Genomic DNA, 20,804 nt, shown 5'->3' on the forward strand with positions numbered 1-20,804 from the left:
ATAAGAAGCTGGACAGTTGCAATGTCACTCACACCTGTAGTATAGCAACACAACATGATGTTTTTTTCTATAGGTATAAACAGTAAGGGTGTCCGAAAATGCAAAAATGTGGAAATATCCTTCTGTGCTGTCTGGCTCCTACTTTTGTGCAAATGCAATAGTTGCTACGTGGAACTAAGTCATAGTTGCCTACTCTCCTGGAATGTCCTGGAGACTCCAGAGTTTTTGGGAGCTCTCCTGAATCCTGCCCCCTTTGTTGGTGAAGTGGGTGGGGGCGGGGCTAATCATATCACCCTGGCCCCGCCCCCTGCTATAATAGGCCGAAATTAGTATTGTACAGTAGGGGACTGGTGACACAATTTGCGTGGCCACACCCCCAAGACACGGCCAACTCTGGAGATCTCCCGGAGGGGTGATCTCAAAAGTTGGCAAGGATGAATTAAATGGATTGGCGGTTAGCATGGATCATGGCGTTCGTTGCTGAGTGCGGATCAGGGCAACAAGTGCATCTAGTTTTGTCTGGGAAGTGGGCGTGCACCTTGATATGTGCTTAGCGGAAAATAAATGGCACTTTCCCACAGAAAACAGCAGCGTGGGCCCGCTTTTTTGTGTGGTTCATAAATGATTTGTGCTTGTACACAAACACCTTGTCCTGGTGAATTACTCTTGAACAACATCCAAAGTTAAATTGATGTATTACACTGAGTAACGTATTTACTGTTATTAAAAATTTTAATTAATAGCTAAATAAGAACTGTTACAAATATATCATACGTATTTTTTCTTTTTTCAAATTAGGAAATCCCAGTTTGTGTTCCACTCAATCTTGAGACTAATTATGAAATGCTCTACTTGGCAGAACAGTTTAAAGGGATTCCTGTAGTGTATTTGAGATTCAAACTGCCAGATGTTACAAGGTGAGTGGTAGAAACTTCATTTACTTATTAGCAGGATATGAATAATTATTCACTGTCTGATATTGGTTATAGTCTGGTTGTGTTATCGGGCACAGCGGTAAGTGTGGTTAGAAGATGTTCACTATTCACCTCTGTGTACCGTCATCTTCAGACAGCACTAACAGGCCCCCGTGTGTTTCAGAAGTGGCCAGCTCTCATCCAATATGGTCAGACACGTATGTTGTTTTGCAACTTGGACTGTTATCCCGATGTTCTAGCCCAACCAGAATATTGGTCCATGAGTGACCAGCTTTTTATATTGCTTATGTTGCTGTTTTACCAGTGTAATTGGGGAGAGGGCAGGGTGGAGGGGTTTTAACACTAGCACTTATGCCATCTCCAGGAGGTTGATTTGGGTTTTCTATACTCCTACCCGAACCAGCCTTAAACTGAACAACAAAAATAAAATAAAACAATAAAATAAAAATGCAGTAATAAATAGTTCAGAAGGAAGAAGAAAGGGTATATGGATGTAAAATTTTATGAACTGCTTTAGTTTATCTTGGCAACTGGTCAACCACAGGAGCCGGGGTTGCGGGTGAAGGGTGCAGTGGCCCTCGGCATCTTACTGGCGGCTCTATAATGTGTTTATGAGCAAAATGTTATAGTCCTTGTTGCAATTGATTTAAATGATCCATATCGTTATTCTTTGTTGTCATAGCTCCTGTATTGGTGGCTGGTGGTGCATCTGCCTGGCTACACACACATAACACACCGACAGCTACAGTTGTTAATCCGCTACCTTCCGTCTCAATTGTTCCCTATTTTTACCTTTTGTTTAAGGTTATTGTATAAATTTGTTTGTGTCATGATTCCTCAATGTACAGCGCTACTTAACATGCTGGCGCTTCATAAATAAAGTATAATAATAATACTAATAGTAATAATAATAATAATAGCCTTGGTGGTAGGTGTGCTAAGGATAAAATGGCAATGTTTATTATATTTTGCATCTGTACATTTGTGTTAGGGGTCAGTCTCTTCTCTCTGATAATGTGTCAGCCTTGTCTGTACTCGTTCAGATTTTGATGCATGATTTCTTTTTTTGCCTGATTTGTAAATACACAAAGATCACGATGATAAGTGCGCTACATGTTATCTCTGCAGCACAGATCGATGCAGCTCACCCGTATGTAGGAACATATATACAGTCCCATTCATGAAAATGTGTTTTGTTGGTGAATTTAACCTAAAAGTAGATTCCTGGCCGCTGGTCCTGCCAGCGCCCCCACTTTACAAGGCTGTCATTGTGGATTTCCTTTTCCGAATAGGTTTTCAGCTGAGTTTGACTTCCGAACATACGATGATGAGGGGGTGATTCTGTACGCCGTGTCTGCTGAGAATTCCTCGTGGTTTCTTCTTGCTCTGCGAGATGGAAAGATTGAGATTCAGTTCAAGAATGACTACTGGACAAAAGTGACTACTGGAGGCAAATCAATCAATAATGGAGAGTGGCATATAGTAAGCTGGATTTCCCATTGCTTTTGTTTTTTTAAACTATATATTTATACGACTAAAAAGCAAACAAGCAATGCTCATATCACATTATAATACTTTAGTAACTTAAGGATTCAAATGACAATTGTATACGAATTTGAAAATCAGTTTAAATAAATACTATATACATTTTTTTTCTAATTTCCTCAAAAATGGTTCCATCTTGCTTCTGAATACCACTATGCACATATTACCTTCCAAAGTTTAACATAATATTGTTTCACTCTGTTTTAAAATATTAATATTTTATTGATATAGACTGCCCATAGCAACCAATCAGATTCTAGCTGTCATTCATCTAGTACATTTTAGATAATGATAGCTAGAATCTTATTGGTTGCTATGGGCAACACCTTCACTTTTTATTTTGAGAAGGTTTCATAAATCTTCCCCATGTTTTTTTTTTATTGTACAGTGATACTTAGGCCATTGGGTCAGAGAGAAAGACAATTGTATGCCTGTTCATCTCATAATTGCTCTGAGAATATGTGTTCTGTGTTGTTTGTGACATTTCCCCCATAATATTATGGGGTGTTTTATACTAAACACACATATCTGGATCTTTTCATGTAATAACCAGAAATTACTATAAATGCAGGGCCTGGTTTTGCTAAGCAATTGTTATGTCCGTAGTTTCATTTAAACTGCCTGTAAAACAAAACAAAGGCACTATTACTATACAACACTGCATTTATTAAGCAGTGTAAATGTAGATCTTGAATACAACTTAATATTATATTTTACATACTGTTCATCGTATCAGCATTATCCAAGTAATCTTACTTCAGTCAGAAATGCTTGTGTAAGATCACTTTATTATGTACAAACAAACATAATATAACAAAAATATAGTATACGAAAAATAACAAAAAGTATTATAATGGCATTTTAGGGTGATTTTTCAATTCAGAAGACACATAGCAGACAGAAGTGTTGACACTGTTCCTGATACTTCCATCGCAACCTTCCTGTCTTGATTGTCATTATCCATTTCAGAGAGATTTCTTAATTTTTTCTCACTTTAGATGAGATATTGACTTTTCTTTTGTTTCTAGTATATTTTCTAGTTTCTGTTTAACGCACAACTTACTGCTGCCTGGCTAAGTATCAATTTGAATTTAATTTCCCTGGTTTCTAGAACCACCTACCGTCCCCCCAGCTGCGTCATACTACAGTCACTTTGACTGAGCATCCCAGTGCAATAACCTAAGCTCTTGTGAGCAGGACCCTCTTCCCTCCGGTCTCTATACCATTTCTTCTGATCCGACCTCTCTGTAATTGCTCTGCCTGGGGCTTCCGGAGTCTTGGTTTACTCTGTTTTTGTTCTGTACTTTTTTACCCTGTTTGGTCTACTGTTCATACTGTGTACGGCGCTGCGGAAACCTTTTGGCGCCTTATAAATAAACTATATAATAATAAAAACCTGCAATAGTGCTGGGACTGTCGATCAACATTACACATCTGTGTGGGAAGGGCCCATCCATAGCTGACCTGTTTTAGTGGACCTTGGTAAACAAACTGATACCCAACACAGGTCATAGTTATAAGGGAATCACAAAGCAAACAGAGCTGTTAGAGTAGTTGTATTTGTAAAAATACTTCTAGCTTTCATTATGATCACTTACCCGATACAAAAGTAAGATGGACATCATTTATAAAGAAAGTTGGAATCAAGTACAAGTAGAACTGTAACCCCAAATAGCCAATAATCCTAATAGAGGTGGGTTAAGATTACCAAAACTTTGGGTGGTATTTTTACAATCTGTGCCTGATTATCCAATGCCACTCTCATATTACACCAAACTTTACTTCCACATTGCCTGGTTCATACAGGAATAACAAGAAACTTGCGTTGAGGCTTCGTTGGAGATTTACTAAGCAGTTCTTTTTTTGGCGGTTTTAAAACTTCCACACATCTCTGGGGGTTTTCACATCACTGGCAGGATTTACTAGCCAGCAGTTTGGAGGTTGAAAACTCAAATCAACGGTGATGTGCAGTAATCTGAAAAGTTCCAAAACAACCTTTAGAAAATAGAGGTGGTTGTGAGAGACTATAAGAGGAGCCACCATACACTAATTCATTATGAGAGCAGTTGTTATGTATTGATTAAGGGGGCAAAAATAATTAATAATGATGTTACGGGGGATAAATAATTCTGTGAATATATTAGTGGGAAAAATTACTGTATGATTATATTAAGACAGCAATATTATATTAACATTATATTTATGTTAATTATGCAATATAATGTTACATCTATATTATGGGTCCTATATTATTTGATTGCTAATGGGAGCAAAAATAATGTATTTTTGACGGGGCCAGCACAATTTTTTTCATGATGTGGCCACTGTTTATAGTGCACACTTGTGGCACTACAAATGCCAGCATGTAATCGCGCCCTCTCTACATTTAACCTGTATGTTCCTACACTGTAAAAATAGCATAGAAGCCTAAAATGTGTTTATTTTCCTTCTAGGTGTCTGTGGAAGAGGTGGAGAACAGCATCAGTGTTAAGATTGCAAAAGAAGCCGTTATGAATATAAATAAGCCCAAGCATCTATTTACACCAGTAAATGGTATTTTGGAAACCAAAGTCTACATTGCAGGATTACCGCAGAAAGTAGAGAATCTCATTAAACCGGTAATTTCAATTTCATGGAATGTTTACTCACTGGGTTTTAATCGTCTTCAATTTAAATGCCTTCATTAACAGAAACAGAAAAATAAAATAAATAAACTGGTATTTGCCCAGAAAGCAGAGTAGCCCAGTAGCAGCGGCTTAATCGCCCTACCTATGCCATGCCATATGATGTCCTTCATGTCTGTTCCGCGGTGGCAGTATGTGACGTGTTCACTTATTTCCCCAGAGCTCCATACTCTGTGCTGTAATTACCATAATTTCAGAAATCAATAACATCAGTAAAAAAACTTTTTTATCCATAAATTTACAAAGTTCCAGAGTCATAACACAATGGATGTTCTAAAGGTTTTTGTTGAATGATCAGTGGGCATATTTAAAGATCATTAACTAGTAATTGTACTCCCCACATGCTCATGCATTCTATCCAACAATCCCTTTCCATTATTTTCATAACTATATATAATAGAAAAAAGACATAATTAAAAGGGACAGTTAAAATAAAATATTCATACAGAAAATGTTTTGTATGAAGCCTTGAACAGGTCTTCCCTAGACATAGTGGTCCTCTGTAGTAGATACTGTCCTGTTAGTGATCTTGATTTATTCTAAATTATTGATGTACATTGTTTACCTCAGTAATGGACAACATGATATTATTTGAGGGCCCTTTCAAGTGGCCCTTGGTCTCACCGAAGGACTACGCATTCATTTTGTTTAGAAGAATAACATCATATAATGAGATCAAAGCAAGAATTGGTTTCCTATCTCAAGCAATAGGTTAACCAAGTGGTTGCCAAACTTTTTCAGTTCCGGCACCTTTAGAGTCTCCATAATTTTTTCAAGGCACCCTCCAAAATAATTACCGAGCAGTCCCGTTTTCAATTATATTTTTGTCAAAGAATAATTTACAGCTATCATTAAGGGGAATAAGATCACAATAAAATAAAACAACAATACGTACAAAAATCATCACACTTTGCCCCTTCACCTTTAAACTGTGTGCCCCTTCATGATCACACTGTGCCCCTTCACCATTACACTTTGCCCCTTCATGATCACACTGTGCTCCTTAACCATTACACTTTGCCCCTTCATGATCACACTGTGCCTCTTCACCATTACATGTGCCCCTTCATGATCACACTGTGCCCCTTCACCATTACACTTTGCCCCTTCATGATCACACTGTGCCTATTCACCATTACACTGTGCCTCTTCATGATCACACTGTGCCTATTCACCATTACACTGTGCCCCTTCATGATCACACTGTGCCCCTTCATGATCACACTGGGCCCCCTTTATGTCCATACTTTATGTATCCTTTACTGTCCCTTCACCATTATACTGTGCCCCATCATGCTCACTCTGTGTGCCCCTTCATCCTCAATCTGTGTGCCCCTTTATGTTCTCATACTGTGCCCCTTCATCCTCACTCTGTGTCCCTTCATCCTCACTCTGTGTGTCCCTTCATCCTCACTCTGTGTGTCCCTTCATCCTCACTCTGTGTGTCCCTTCATCCTCACTCTGTGTGTCCCTTCATCCTCACTCTTTGTGTCCCTTCATCATTACTGTGTGCCCCTTCATCCACACTCTGTGTGCCCCTTCATCCTCACTCTGTGTGCCCCTTCATCCTCACTCTGTGTGCCCCTTCATCCTCACTCTGTGTGCCCCTTCATCATTATTGTGTGCCCCTTCATCATTACTGTGTGCCCTTCATCATTACTGTGTGTCCCTTGATCATTACTGTGTGTCCCTTCATCTTCACTTTGTGCCCCTTCATGCTCACACTATGCCCCTTCATCCTCACTCTGTGCCACTTCATCCTCACTCTGTGTCCCTTCATCCTCACTGTATGCCCCTTCATGTTTTCACTCTGTGTGCCCCTTCATCCTCACACTGTGCCCCTTCATCCTCACTCTGTGTGCCCCTTCATCCTCACTCTGTGTGCCCCTGCATCCTAACATTGTGCCCCTTCATCCTCACTCTGTGTGCCCCTTCATGTTTTCACTATGTGTGCCCCTTCATCCTCACACTGTGCCCCTTCATCCTCATACTGTGCCCTTCATCCTCACTCTGTGTGCCCCTTCATCCTAACATTGTGCCCCTTCATCCTCACTCTGTGTGCCCCTTCATCCTCAGACTGTGCCCCTTCATCCTCACTCTGTGTGCCCCTTCATCCTCACTCCTTCATTCTTTTGCCCATCCATTGCTTTGTTTCCTATCACCATTTCCCCTCCGTTCCTTTACTTAACATACTTGGCTTTCTTTCTTCTTTTTCTTCTGTCTTCTCTTCTGTCTTCTTTCTTCCGGCTCCTCTCTCCTGCTGCTCCTCACTGAATATGTCGGCCCTGATGACGTCACGCCCAACATTCAGTGAGAATGGAGGAGGATGCTAGATCCCGGGCGCCACCAGATTGATAAGTTTTTTTTGTTTTTTTCCATGGCCGCAGCACCCCTGTGAAAGCGCCGCGGCACCCCTGGGAACAGCGGCGCACACTTTGGGAACCTCTGGGTCAACCTATGGCTTGTTGGTCAACTTTGAGAGAAGACCACCATCCAATCACTGCTACATCAGTGAAGGGCAATCGATAGGAAAATGTCTAAAGCAAAAGGGCAGAAAAAATAACAGCAGCGCTTAGCGCACAGCTCGGTTAAATGTTTATAATTTTTATTATTATTATGAATGTTTATTATAAATGGGAGATAAACATGTATTTTAATATATATCAATAGTAAAAAGAACACATATATTATAGTAATAATATAAATCATAAACGGGTTCCTTTACAAATCAACAATAATAATAATAATAATAATAATAACACAGAGCAGTTTTTCCAGAAACTTTCATGGCTGCGGCGTAGAGGTGAACACTCAGTTCACTGTATTTACTCATGAGTGTTACTCATCTTGTTGCTGTAGATCAACCCTCGATTAGACGGATGTATCCGCGGATGGAATTTAATGAAACAAGGAGCGCTGGGGGTTAAAGAAGTTATTCAAGAGAAGCAGAGCAAGCACTGCCTGGTCTCAGTGGAGAAAGGGTCCTATTACCCTGGAGGGGGAGTGGCACAATTGGTCGTTAACTACAGTAAGTAATTGTATTGCAGTTCATGTAAAGGCAATTAATTGAAAATGTGTGGAGTTTGTAACTGTCCAGTAAAAGACTTGATGTATTATTGTTCCCTACAGCAGACAACACATTAATTAATGAAGGTTGGTCAGTAAATGTTACACTGGACATTCGATCATCTACAGGCACCGGGGTGCTGTTTGCTCTGGTGGAAGAGGACACTGTCCCTCTAGCAATAGCTATAGAAGATCAGTCATCGGATATTGTGCAAGTATGTTTATATGTCTTATTTACATTGTTTATATGTCTTATTTACATTGTTTATATGTCTTATTTACATTTACTATTTTTATTACAAGCAATCTCTCTTAAATCACGTCAAAACTGACGCCATAGGGCAAAGGTGAAGAATATGTCTTATTATGCAATTAGATGCACTTTGTTTATAATATAACAATAGATATAACCAGCAATAAGTGAATGTGGTGTTGTACAGAGGGAGCCATGTATTTATATTCAAATGTTTTCATCTCTACTTCATTCTATTGTCCTTAGTTCACTTATGATAATTGAAACATAACATTACTTGCCTAGTTGCTTGAAACAAAAGTCTTATTAGTACGGCAAAAATTACTATTTTTTGTTTATTGTAGAGCAGCACTTTTGGTCTGCAGATCTAATATATATATATATATAAATTTGCACTTCGACCACTGTATAATACTACCTGAATTTTGCTGCTCAATGTTATTTAAATGAGATAAAGGGACGCAGGCAGTGCATTTACAGAGATGTTTCCTGCTTTTCTAGAGGATGTGGATTTTCTTACATTCAGGGCAAAGCCCATTTCTATGTGCACTTCTACCAATGTAATAAAAACCTTTAAACACACAAGAATGACAAGTAATAGCAACAGGCCGTGTGTCCCATCACTGTGATTCATTTAAGACCCAAAAAAAGCCTAAACTCATACTTGCCTAATTTCGGCAAGGGCATTCCGGGAGAAGGGTGTGACTAGAGGGCAGGAGAGGGAAGGGCACGGCCAAATGTATCACTTTGGACCCGCCCCAGCGACGAAAATGCCGTTTTGTCGCGGGGCGATTCACTGCAAATCACGTCATTTTCACAAGGCAATTGTGGTATGCGGGAGACCTGCCTGCTCTCCCGGGACTCCGTGAGACCGACCCAAATTTCGGGAGTCACCCGGACATTCCGGGAGAGTTGGAAGTATGGCTAAACTGTACAGTATTTTACCATATTGATCTTGCAAATTGATTTTACGGGAATATTTACAAAGACATGGAGTGGGCATACACCTTGAGGTGCAGCTGGTGTACTTTTTGTTCTCCTTAAAGAGAATTTAGTAGCTCTGAATATCTGTGATTGTGTGCAATAATCTCTCTATTCAGTCTAATTGTGTCTGTGTAGTAACACTCTCTTGTAAGCCCTTTATGACCACACTTCTCAGCTATGTGCTGGTTAAACTGAGAATAAATTTACCTCCTTGGTGTATGCTAGCAAACTGGATACTATTGCTAGATAATTGCTTCAGATGCGATTTCTGTAACAATTTTACCCACGACTGAAAGTCCCGATGAGCATGTAGATCTGTGTGTACACACCTACATGATTTACCTTCAGATCTGTGCTCTTCATCTGTCATAACCATCTGCTGAAATGATCGTGACTTTGCACACTTTATAGAGATCTACCTATACTGCTGGTTGTGAGTGCGTACACACTTCCACATTTGCCCGACATCGTTCCATCGTTGATAATGATATCTAGGAAGTTTATAAAATCAATTCAAACCATACGATGTGCTTTGGTACATGATCGTGGTAGTGTACACACTAATGCAATATCTTATCAAATGGTCGGTTATTATGTGATCGGTATGATAATTGCATGAAAAACTTGTAGTGTGTACCCATCTTTAGTTGCAGGCAATACTGTGTCTATTAGAGCTTACAGATAGGGCAGATCTAAAATAGTCTTTGCTGCCGCCTGAGTTTCCCTAAACTGTGAGAAATCAAGGATTACAAAGAGGCTTGCATGCCACATTGGGTGTAGTCAGAACCTTGTAATTTTCTATCATAATACAAAAATAAATCATAAAATAGTGGTTGGGGGTTCACCCTCACATAGGTATAATTCATAAAGAATATGAAGAGAGAGAGAAAATGTGTCAACTTAGGGCACTCCAAGTGACGCGCGTTTCGCTAGATGCTTTGTCAAGACCAACCAATGGTCAGATCTAACAAGCCTTTTATAGTCATAGAAACGCCCCCTTCATTCAGTATTCACCCTTGCTTAGAGACGTTTATTAGCAACTGACTTTTGATTGGCCCAATATTGTAGTCAGGGCTGACGTTTATTTGTGTCTATGAATCACAGTTTGAGAGGCAGCTCTTTCAGCCAATCATATAACAAGTCCCACATTTCAACCTCGCTTATTGGTTAAAGCTCCTTTGTTTACTTCTGGAGCCATGTATATCGAGGCTGTCATGTTCTCTTTAGTGACTTTGCACTGTGATCACTTCTACATTAACAGGGCTACATTTATACCCTAAACAGACAAAGGTACCTTTTTTATATAAAATATATATACTTGACTGATACATTCCATTCCTTATAAGTCATTTGAGTAATTCAATTTTAATAGGCTCTACTCCTATAAAATTAAATGATAGTTAACACTAATTCACTGGTTTATTAATAACACATGGCATATCTATGCATGTTTCAATAAAAATTCTTGAAGTAAATATCATAATAAGTGCTAATGTGATAAAATATGATTATCATGCAAACTTAATATGATAAGTGCTATTAAAGTAATACACAGTATCATACACTATGGTAACATAGCGGAATGTGAAAGGTAAGTTATGTTATATATTGTTAGTGTTGTAAAAAAGAGGTTAATTTTATTATGATTAATAGTGATAAATGTGCAAGGAAATTATAGGGTGCAAACAAAATATATTAAAGTGAATACATATAAAAAATGAATCTAAGTGAGAACTAAAGGTGGAACAAAATTAAGTGAAGATTGATAGGGATACATCTATCATTATTAGTATTAATGGTTCATAAGAAAGCAGTATAATTATTATGATCATTCAGGCCATGGGGTGTCATACTCCCCATTAGGAAAATTTTCCTTGTCTCTCTTCTTAATCGTTCCTGTTGGAGGTCTCCCCATTGAGTGCCCCAAGTTGACACATTTCTTTCTCTTCATATTCTTTAGAAATCAAGGAATGTCACCATTACGACATAACAGGATTTCTGTGCCCAATGTTTTTCTATGTTAGGGTTGCATGCTGGCATGGTGGTTAACATTATTGGCTCACAGCCATTCTTACCAACTCTCCCGGAATGTCTGAGAGACTCCCAAAATTTTGGTTGGTCTCACGGACTCCCGGGAGAGCTGGCAAATCTCCCGTATCCTGCGATTGTGGGGCTAAAATAACGGGATTCGTGGCGAATCGCGACATTTTGGCCCCGCCCCCTGCGAAAAAAGGCATATTTGACACAGGGGCGGGGCCAAAATGTCGCGATGCACAATGCCCTGCCCCCTCCCGCCCTCTAGACACGCCCCTCTCCCGGATACAACTTGCCAAAGGTAGGCAAGTATGCTCACAGCTATGTATGCATTTTGTAGGAAGTGGTCTTAGACAGCCGGTTTCTGGGAATAGAGCCGTGTGTTGAGCTGCTGTCTGCCTGTCTCTGTTAAAGAGACCCTTAAATCTCGCAGGCTGGCTCTGTGTGCCAACATTAAACCTGCAGTAGTGTTTACAAAGATGGTCAGGTGGAGATTCATATTTGAATTTTATTGGAAACAACATTAAAAAAACAGTTGTCAATGCAAATATCTACACAAATACTTTGCAACAGTTTACTGTCAAAAGTCTGATATCCATTTCAAGCTGCCGCACACCTCGTATGCATAGCAGCTAAAGTACTCCAAGATCACTTCAAGTGAGAGATAATTTTGCTATGTCAGCAAATCCTCAGCATCTGCCCTTGAAGAATTTTAACTCTGTACCCAGCCAGGGTGTCTATTGAATCTGATTTGACAAGTTTCTTCCACTTAGGGAAGAGCTTCCTAGCAGATAGCAATTCTCACTCAAGTATGAAAAGTTAGATGTTTATCTTCTAATATTAGGTTTGTTTGTTTGCTTATTTTTATTATCATCGCAGTCCCTCAAAATTTACTGTCTCCCAACAGTGTCTTTAATTGTGCTATTCGTCGTCGCATTTTCTTCTCAAATATTGATGATCTGTGTTGCTGTTGCCTTTCAAATATGTGTGTCTGTATGTGGGCATGAACTGTAATATATATATTTGTTTAGGATATCATCATCAGCATTCAGAGCGTTACTGTGGCACGACTAACAACAAAAAGGATATGTACCGACAAATCTCTCTTCATCAGTGTCACAACCACAAAGTCAGCAATGGAAATAACAGCTAACTCTTATACTGAAATCAGTTATGTAGACAAAGAGGAAATGAGGAAGCAGCTTTCTATTTTGGACCAATCAATGAAAGGACAGGTGGATACATATTTAGCTGGAATTCCAGGTATGTTTTATGTCTGGGAACTAGTAGACAATGTTTTGTTGAATGGACGTAAAATATGAATTGTTCACTTTGTGTAAATGATGTTAAAGGACTATTAGGCTCTGGCATATTTTAGAAAATGTTCCTTGGATTGTAGAATTCCAGGTATGTATTTCCTCCACAAACACCTCTTTCAGGAATAAGGGATGGAAGATTGGATAGATGGAGCTTCATCAGGCAAAATCAGCAGTAACTGCCATTTATACAGACTTATATACTAACATTGCAGTTATGTGCTAAAAGTGCGCTGAACCCACAGCGACCAGTCAGCAATTAGCTTTTATCTGTCTAGTGCAAGTTAGGCACTGAAAGCAAGTATATGATTGGTTGCTATAGAGTAAAGCAAAATCTGCACATTACCGTAATATTAGTACATGAGCCCTGTAAGTGATAAATGCTGCATAAAAAACATGAAAATGATGCTTCATAATAAATCAGGTTTGTTTACCTCCCAACTGTTCCCATTTTGAAAAAGTGGTGGGGCTTAACATAAAAGTGGGTGGTTCTGCCCAAATCTACTCATTTGTGGGTGGGATTTGGGTAGAACAGGGGCAGTGGTTATTTTGTCCTGGTTTCAGGATTCTAAATTGTGGGAGGTGTGGGGTTGTTTGACAAAATGTTAGACTAGTTACCGCTCTCTCTGTGGCTTTACTATTTTTTTTCCTAAGTCATATATATATATATATATATATAATATATATATAGAGAGAGAGAGAGAGATATGTTTAAACAGTTTTTTACTATAACACCTGTATTCACTGTTCATTTGAAGAGCAAGGATTACATTTTATTTTGGCCACGAATTCATTAGCTGATATCCATGCATATTAATGACTCACACATACACTGATCTGCCACAGCATTAAAATCACTAGTAATATTGATTATCTCTTTACAATGTTAAGGGGTGAGATATATTAGGCAGCAAGTGAGCAGTCAGTTCTTGAAGTTGATGTGTTGAAAGTAGGGAAAGTGAGCGAATTTGACAATGGCCATATTGCGATGTCTCTCCCCCTTGCCTCATCCGGCTCCCCTTGTGCCTGTTCTGTTTACCCTCCCTTAGGATGTAAGCTCACTTGAGCAGGGCCCTCTTCCCTCCTGTCTCCTCACCTGTTCTTCTGCTCCGTGTCTATTGCATCTGCCTGCCTGGAGTTTCTGAAGTATTGGTATTTTTGTTTATTGTTCTGTACTGTTTCACCCTGTATAGTCTACTGTTTGTACTGTGTACAGCGCCGCGGAAATCTTGTGCTGCCTAACAAATAAAGGATAATAATAATAATAATAATGTCTAGATGACTGGGTCAGAGCATCTGGAAAACGGCAGGTCTTGTGGATTGTTCCCGGTATACAGTGGTTAGTAACTACCAAAAGTGGTTTAAGGAAAAACCAGTGAACATGCAGCATGGTCATGGGCACACAAGGCTCATTTATGCACATGGGGGGGCCTGTCTGGTGCAATCCCACAGAAGAGCTACTGTATGTTATTAGCTGCCGCGCTATCCGTGATGGCCCGAATATAATCTGAGCTGCTCTGCTGCTGCAGCGGCTTATACGTCCGTCTCGGCTGTTGCGTAGCCACCCAAGATGATTCTGTATTCTCCCACCTCAAGCCCAGCCAGGGCGCGCATTTGAGACTGTAGTTACATGATTGCAATCTCCTGTAATGTTCTGGAGGTGTGACCTCTTCCCCCTTCTAATTGGTCTTTCATTGTTTAAAAGGCAGGGAGGGCTTAGCCTCTCTGTCAGTTATAGCGCTTTTGCCCTGCAATTACTGTGCCTGCTCTGACTCTGATATCCAGCTGATCCACCACCTGTTAACCTAACCCTTTGGCTTTGTTTCCTGGACCACTCTTGTTTGCTGCCTGCCTTTGACCCTTTGGCTTTGTTTCCTGGACCACTCTTGTTTGCTACCTGCCTTTGACCATTTGGGTTTTTTCCTGGACCACTCTCGTTTGCTGCCTACCTTTGACCCTTTGGTTTTTTTGTCTGGACCACTCTTGTTTGCTGCCTGCCTTTGACCCTTTGGTTTTGTTTCCTGGACCACTCTTGTTTGTTGATTGGCATTTAACCCTTCGCTTTGTACCTGGACTATTCTTGCTTGTTGCCTGCCCCCAACTTTCTGGCTTGAATTTGTACACTCCTTGTTTGCTTCTGATCTTCGACTTTTTGGCCTGACTCCAGTTACTCCTCACACTCACCCCTCACTGTCCCTTCAGTATAAGATTTTACTACTATGAGTATAAGTCCTGGGGGCATCCAAGTACCTGTGAGAGTACTATCTCTACGGAAAAGGCGGCTCCTAGAAGGGAAAACCTTTGCTCCTGTTCTAAAAACTTATGTGGGGTTCGGGGGAGCCCTAACACTGTAGCAAAAATTGCTGAAAACGTTAATGCTGGCTATGATAGAAAGGCATCGCAGCTTGCTGCGTATGGGGCTGCGTGGCCTCAGACTGATCAGAGTATCCCACCAAAAGTGCATAGAATGGGCACATGAGAGCCAGAACTAGACCTTAAAGTAATGGAAGAAAATGGCCTGGTCTGATGAATCATGTTTTTTTTAAATCAAGTAGATGGCTGGGTACGTGTGCATCATTTACCTGGGGAAGAGATGGCACCAGGATGAACTATGGGCAGAAGGCAAACCAGCGGAGGCAGTGTGATGCTCTGGGCAAAGTTATGCTGGGAAACCTTGGATCCTGACATTGTTGTGGATTTTACTTTGGCATGTGCCACCTACCTAAACATCATTGCAGACCAAGTACACCCCTTCATTGCAACGGTATTCCCCGATGGCAGTGACCTCTTTCAGCAGAATAATACGCCCTGCGGCACTGCAAAAAATGGTAAAAAATTGTTCAGGAATGGTTTGAGGAACATGACAGAGAGTTCAAGATGTCAAATTCCCCAGATCACAATCAGATCGAGCATCTGTGGGATGTGCTGAAAAAAACAAATCAGAGCCATTGAGGCCCCACCTTGCAACTGACAGAACTTAAAGGATGTGCTGCTAACATCTTGGTGCCAGATGTCACAGGACACCTTTAGATGTCTTGTGGAGTCCATGCTTCAATGGGTCAGAGCTGATTTGGCAGTATGAGGGGAGATAAACTGGGTAAACACTTGAAATGCATGTTAATAATAATAATAATAATAATTATTAGCTGATCTGGCAGTCTACCTATTGGACTCCCCCAGCCCACTTCCCGACCTACCACTGCCGAATTCGAGGTTCCTCACAGCCACCTTCCCGCATGGTAGTCACTGTGGCCTTGTCCATACTTCACCACATACTACCCTGCTTCTACACTAGAACGAAAGAAATCTCTGGCGCTAATATGAATATCACAGGTATAGGAAAAAGAACACAATTTCTGACCAGGTAACAAATGCAGCAGCTCTCAAAAGGAGGTAGTGTTAACCCTCCCAACAAAGCATACAAAACGGAAAAAGGAGAGTTGCGCAGAAGTACCTAATAGGTTTTTAATAAAAAATGTCAAACAGCTGTGTAAAATACATGTATCGCATGCTGACAACCACAAAGTTAAGGTGGAACGTATACTATGTATACACTGGCTTTTCTAAGAAACAAATAAAATCAAAATAAAAATTGCTTCTACACTCCCAAAAAGGTCTCAGTGGATCTGCTTGGTTTCATTATGCAGCACTGACTCTCCTGCTACACCCGCACCTTCACCAGAGATCAATGCTTTGCTGCTTCTGACCCATTCGCCAAACTAACTGTCCCACTTGAAACTACTCCCCCCCCCTCTAGAATGTAAGTTCTCACTGTCAGTGTCCGCTCTTCCTTCTGACTCTTGTCTGTCAGTCATCAGTCTACCTTGTTTGTCGGGTTTGATGCTGAATTTTCCAGTACGTCACCAATTTGTTCTGTTAATTGCATCCATGCATGACTGTTCTGCTGTTTGTTCCCATGTACCTGTTACTGTGCTTACTGCTTTCATGTATGTCTTTTATGTCAATTTTATGTCAATATGTCACTGAATATGTGGCGCCACACAAATTGGACTCAAGTCCAATTTGAATTTACCTTATTTTCACAATGTGGTCTATGAAACATTAAATATATAATACCAAACAACATAATAAAGGGAAAAGACAGAACTCTTTTTCTTAGAACACTTTAATATCAGGCATGTTAGTAATTATAATTATATGCATGTATTGATGGTAATGTTATCTGTAATTTCAGTTTGCTATTACATGTAGTAACATGTTAAAGTATCCCATGGATACATGCCTGTCCGGTTGTATGTTGAAATATTCTTAATGTGTTATTGTGCACGTAGACTTGCCATATTTGAAAGCATTAGTATAGTGTTATTAGCTTGGTGCCTTCTCCGTTTTTGGACAAACCATCCTAATCAGGTGTCAACCTTTTTATAACTTCTAGCTAAGTTATTTGTGTAGCAATCACTGTGTGCTCTGGATGTGGAATTATAGACCTCTGGGTGTTCCTCTAGCATGTAAAGAAGCATAACGACATTCACCTTCACCATAGATGTGCGTTCTCACCGCTCATCAATCAGCACTATATGTAAATGACCCAAGAAGTTCTGTTAACAGGTCATTAAAAGTGCTTACTAAGTGCTTTGGCATGCTCTAAATGAGTATTCCTACAGAAATCCATTATATTTGGAACACATGTCTTACGCAAGTAACGACGTCGACATAGACTGGAAGCAAACGCTTGTCAGAGACCAGTGTCTAGGCTTATACGCATATATATGTTTTGGACTCGTCGTCACAGCATCGCAGGACCTCAGAATGAATGTTAAAAGCTTTAAAATAACGTCTGTCTAAAGCCTAAGGGATTTGTTGCACTATATGGATTTAGCACATCCTAATCAATCATCCCTAGTTATACTTCTCTGTACCCAGCATCAGCCAGTCGCAGATCTATATACTAACTCACTAAATAATAAAATGAATTCAATTTTATGTACCAAATACTTTGTGCTGTAAAGAAGTCTAGTTTTGGCATATTACAATGCTATAAAAAATAAGACAACAATGGTTAAGGGAGATGAAGTTTGTAGTAGACTGAATTGTCTCTTGTTGTACACACAATGACACAGTGTTTGCTTTTACCCTTAGATATTCCAGTTACAAGTACTCCCGTCACAGCCTTCTATATCGGCTGCATGGACGTCACCATCAAGGGCAAATTGGTCGACCTAGATGAAGCTGTGTTCAAGCAAAATGATATTCGATCACATTCCTGTCCTTTCGTTTCATAGTTTCAAGGGGGAGTTGTTCTTTTTGTATTTTTTATTTTTGCTCCTACTACTGAATAACCAAACTTATTTGACTGATAAGAGATGTGCCAGAGTTGAATCATCTGTGCAGTGTGTTTTTAATATGCTGTAATGTATCAAGTGCTAAAATTATTTCCTTTGTGTTTTCAGTTGTATCAGTGTTACAAGAACAAAAATCTAATTTGTAAGTTAACAGCATTATAGTAAATATCACATTTTGTCTATGCTGTTAATTTTTATAACTCTTGTTTTGATTTTACTTAAAGTATATTACTCTGCCGCTTGGGGGGTATGGGGTAGGGTAGGTGGGTCTTTGTGAAGTCACATTCGGGATACAAGGTTAGGAACACTATATGAAACATTTTTTGTGTGTATAAATAATGAACTTTTTGGCTGCAGCAACTTCTAGTTTAATCTTTATCTTTATCAGTGTATAGATCATCTTTTCCTAGGTTTCCTCACTATAGTGGTAGATTGTACTGACTACATTGAGTTTCTAAGCAAAAAAGGAGCAGCTGCTCACTTTGGCAAAAGCATGTTGTTGCACTGCAGGGGGGTAAATTTAAAATGTACAGATAGATTCAGAGTTGGGAGGGGCGTGTCCTAGCTGAACTAAATTGCTATGTAAAAATAAAGCTGTCCAGTATTTGTGTGCTACATGCAAAAGCAGCTAGTATTTTCCTGTATCCAAAAAATAATAGCTCATCTGCACCCCTTGCATTGCAACATGGTTTGTCCAGGAGCAAATTTGCTCCTTTTTTTTTTGGGCTTTGCTTCTAACCTGTTGTAATAAATATATTACTTGTGCCCAAATGGTGGTAGTAGCGTAAGGTGGTTTTAATTTAGATTGCTATAATATACATTCTTAAGCGCATGTCGGACCTCTTGTCACCTGTCCTGTTACTTGTCATATGTGCACCTGAAGATGAAGTATAAATACCATGCAATTGATGCAAGAGGCATTATTGAATGACTTTGCAATCAAGACCTTGTACTGCTTGTGCCAAGTGCTCTTACTTAGTTCACCTACTATATCCCGTTACATATGACTATATAGTCAAACAAACCGCTACATAAAAACTATTGAGCCATTATAAACATAAATCGTAACCTAAGTGAGCATATATTTGATGCCACCAGCATCAAAACTGTCAATAACACATAACTATAATTAAACTATATCTAAAAATAAATAAATCCGCACTCCCAGTAAGCACGATGGTGGGAGGTGGGGTGTATCCGAGTCCCCACCATTTGTCATGTATTCATCCCACTGGTTCTTGTGCAACAGTCAAAGACCTAACCACAAAAGGCAGGAGAAATTAAGTATTATGAATTCACTACTCCACTTCCCATGATAAGAGTAATATGCATTCAGAGAGAGCTCTGCAGGAGGTGTCAGGCAGCCAACATTCTATTTCTTTCCCCTGCAGGAGAATCGATCAATACAGGGACCTCTGCTGACATGCACGGAGCCCCTGTTGTTCCGTTAGTTGGGGACAAGGAGGTTTTACGTTATAATTTTGGGTTAGGGTGGAGTTATTTTATAAATATGTTGTAGGTATTCTTAAAACTTTTTTTTTTTAATTGGTGTTTACAAAACAGCAAACAAGAAGCACAAGCCTTCAATTCTTCGTTCTCCATGCTTGTATGGTTTTAGCTCCAGCTATTGGCATGATTCTAAGAGGGCTTTAGAAATATATCAGAGGCTGTAACTTACGACACACTTTCTGAGCAGGTCATGTGATGCTACTGATTTATCCCTGACCTGCAATAACAGCTGCAACTATGCACCAATGTAGTTTAAAGTGCCTTGAAATATGAGGGATAAAAAAATGGGGTGAAGGGTTAACAATGACTCTTTACAATACTTAACTTTTTTTTTATAAAGAAGACTAATTACAGTCATCCATTTATCAATGCCTATAATGTTTATCAGTTATAATTGTATTACGGTTTCTCTTTGAAAACTGTCTTATGATCTTTTTTACACAAATACTGCACTTAAATCAAACAAAACATGTGTCAGGTAGAAATAAATTGTGTAACTAATCAGCAGTTAAGTAGATAACGATATGTTTAGAATATACAGTGTTTCCATCTATTTTTGTTTTTATGCAAAAAATGTACCAGTAGAATTTGTGTACCTTTTAAAATAAAGTGGTATTTTAGGAATAATAAACATTAGTGATTTTGTTTTTTGCAAACAATATTTTGTCTTGGGATACAAATCCCTTTCATCACTGGCACCTGAACTTGCCTGGTCGGTTCTTAAATTCATCATAGTCCCAGACACATTCTATGTATTATTGAAATATTAGTTTTCCTGGTACTCTAAAAAAGAAAAGATATGTTAGAAATCGCAAAAGGGATTCTGTGACCAGATAAAAGCATGATAACGCAAACCAGGACATATGAAGTGACTTATTTTACAAAAGGTGATACGTTATTGTTTATAATGCACAAATGTCAATTTGGAACTAAACAATTGACTTGTATAAGGTGATCCTCATATCCAGATCTGTTTTATCTTTACTCAAAGTTATGCATTCCCTCTTTCACATTGAGTCTTGTGACATACAGTGCATATATATATATATACACAATAGGTGGCCACCTTATTAGGTACACCTTTCTAGTACTGGGTAGGACCCCTCCCCCTCCCCCCGTTGCCCCCAGAACAGCCTGAATTCTTTGTGACATGGTGCTGGAAACATTACTTAGAG

General features: G+C 39.5%; 1 protein-coding gene across 3 annotated transcripts in view; it reads left to right on the forward strand.

Moving 5' to 3' along the window:
- Positions 1–20,260, forward strand: part of PROS1 (protein S) — a 46,106-nt gene extending 25,846 nt beyond the window's left edge. For 2 of the 3 annotated variants that reach the window (XM_075197042.1, XM_075197044.1), the window contains 7 exons: positions 799–917; positions 2,228–2,417; positions 4,934–5,098; positions 8,024–8,192; positions 8,294–8,445; positions 12,533–12,764; positions 17,918–20,260. In XM_075197042.1, the coding sequence (XP_075053143.1) occupies positions 799–917; positions 2,228–2,417; positions 4,934–5,098; positions 8,024–8,192; positions 8,294–8,445; positions 12,533–12,764; positions 17,918–18,060 (1,170 nt within the window). In that variant the 3' untranslated portion in view covers positions 18,061–20,260. The remainder of the gene's footprint in view (positions 1–798; positions 918–2,227; positions 2,418–4,933; positions 5,099–8,023; positions 8,193–8,293; positions 8,446–12,532; positions 12,765–17,917) is intronic. The other variant, XM_075197043.1, reaches the window with a different exon arrangement.
- The last annotated feature ends 544 nt before the right edge of the window (positions 20,261–20,804 follow it).

The sequence above is a fragment of the Mixophyes fleayi genome, chromosome 2 (assembly GCF_038048845.1).
Source record: "Mixophyes fleayi isolate aMixFle1 chromosome 2, aMixFle1.hap1, whole genome shotgun sequence".
Lineage (NCBI taxonomy): Eukaryota > Metazoa > Chordata > Amphibia > Anura > Limnodynastidae > Mixophyes > Mixophyes fleayi.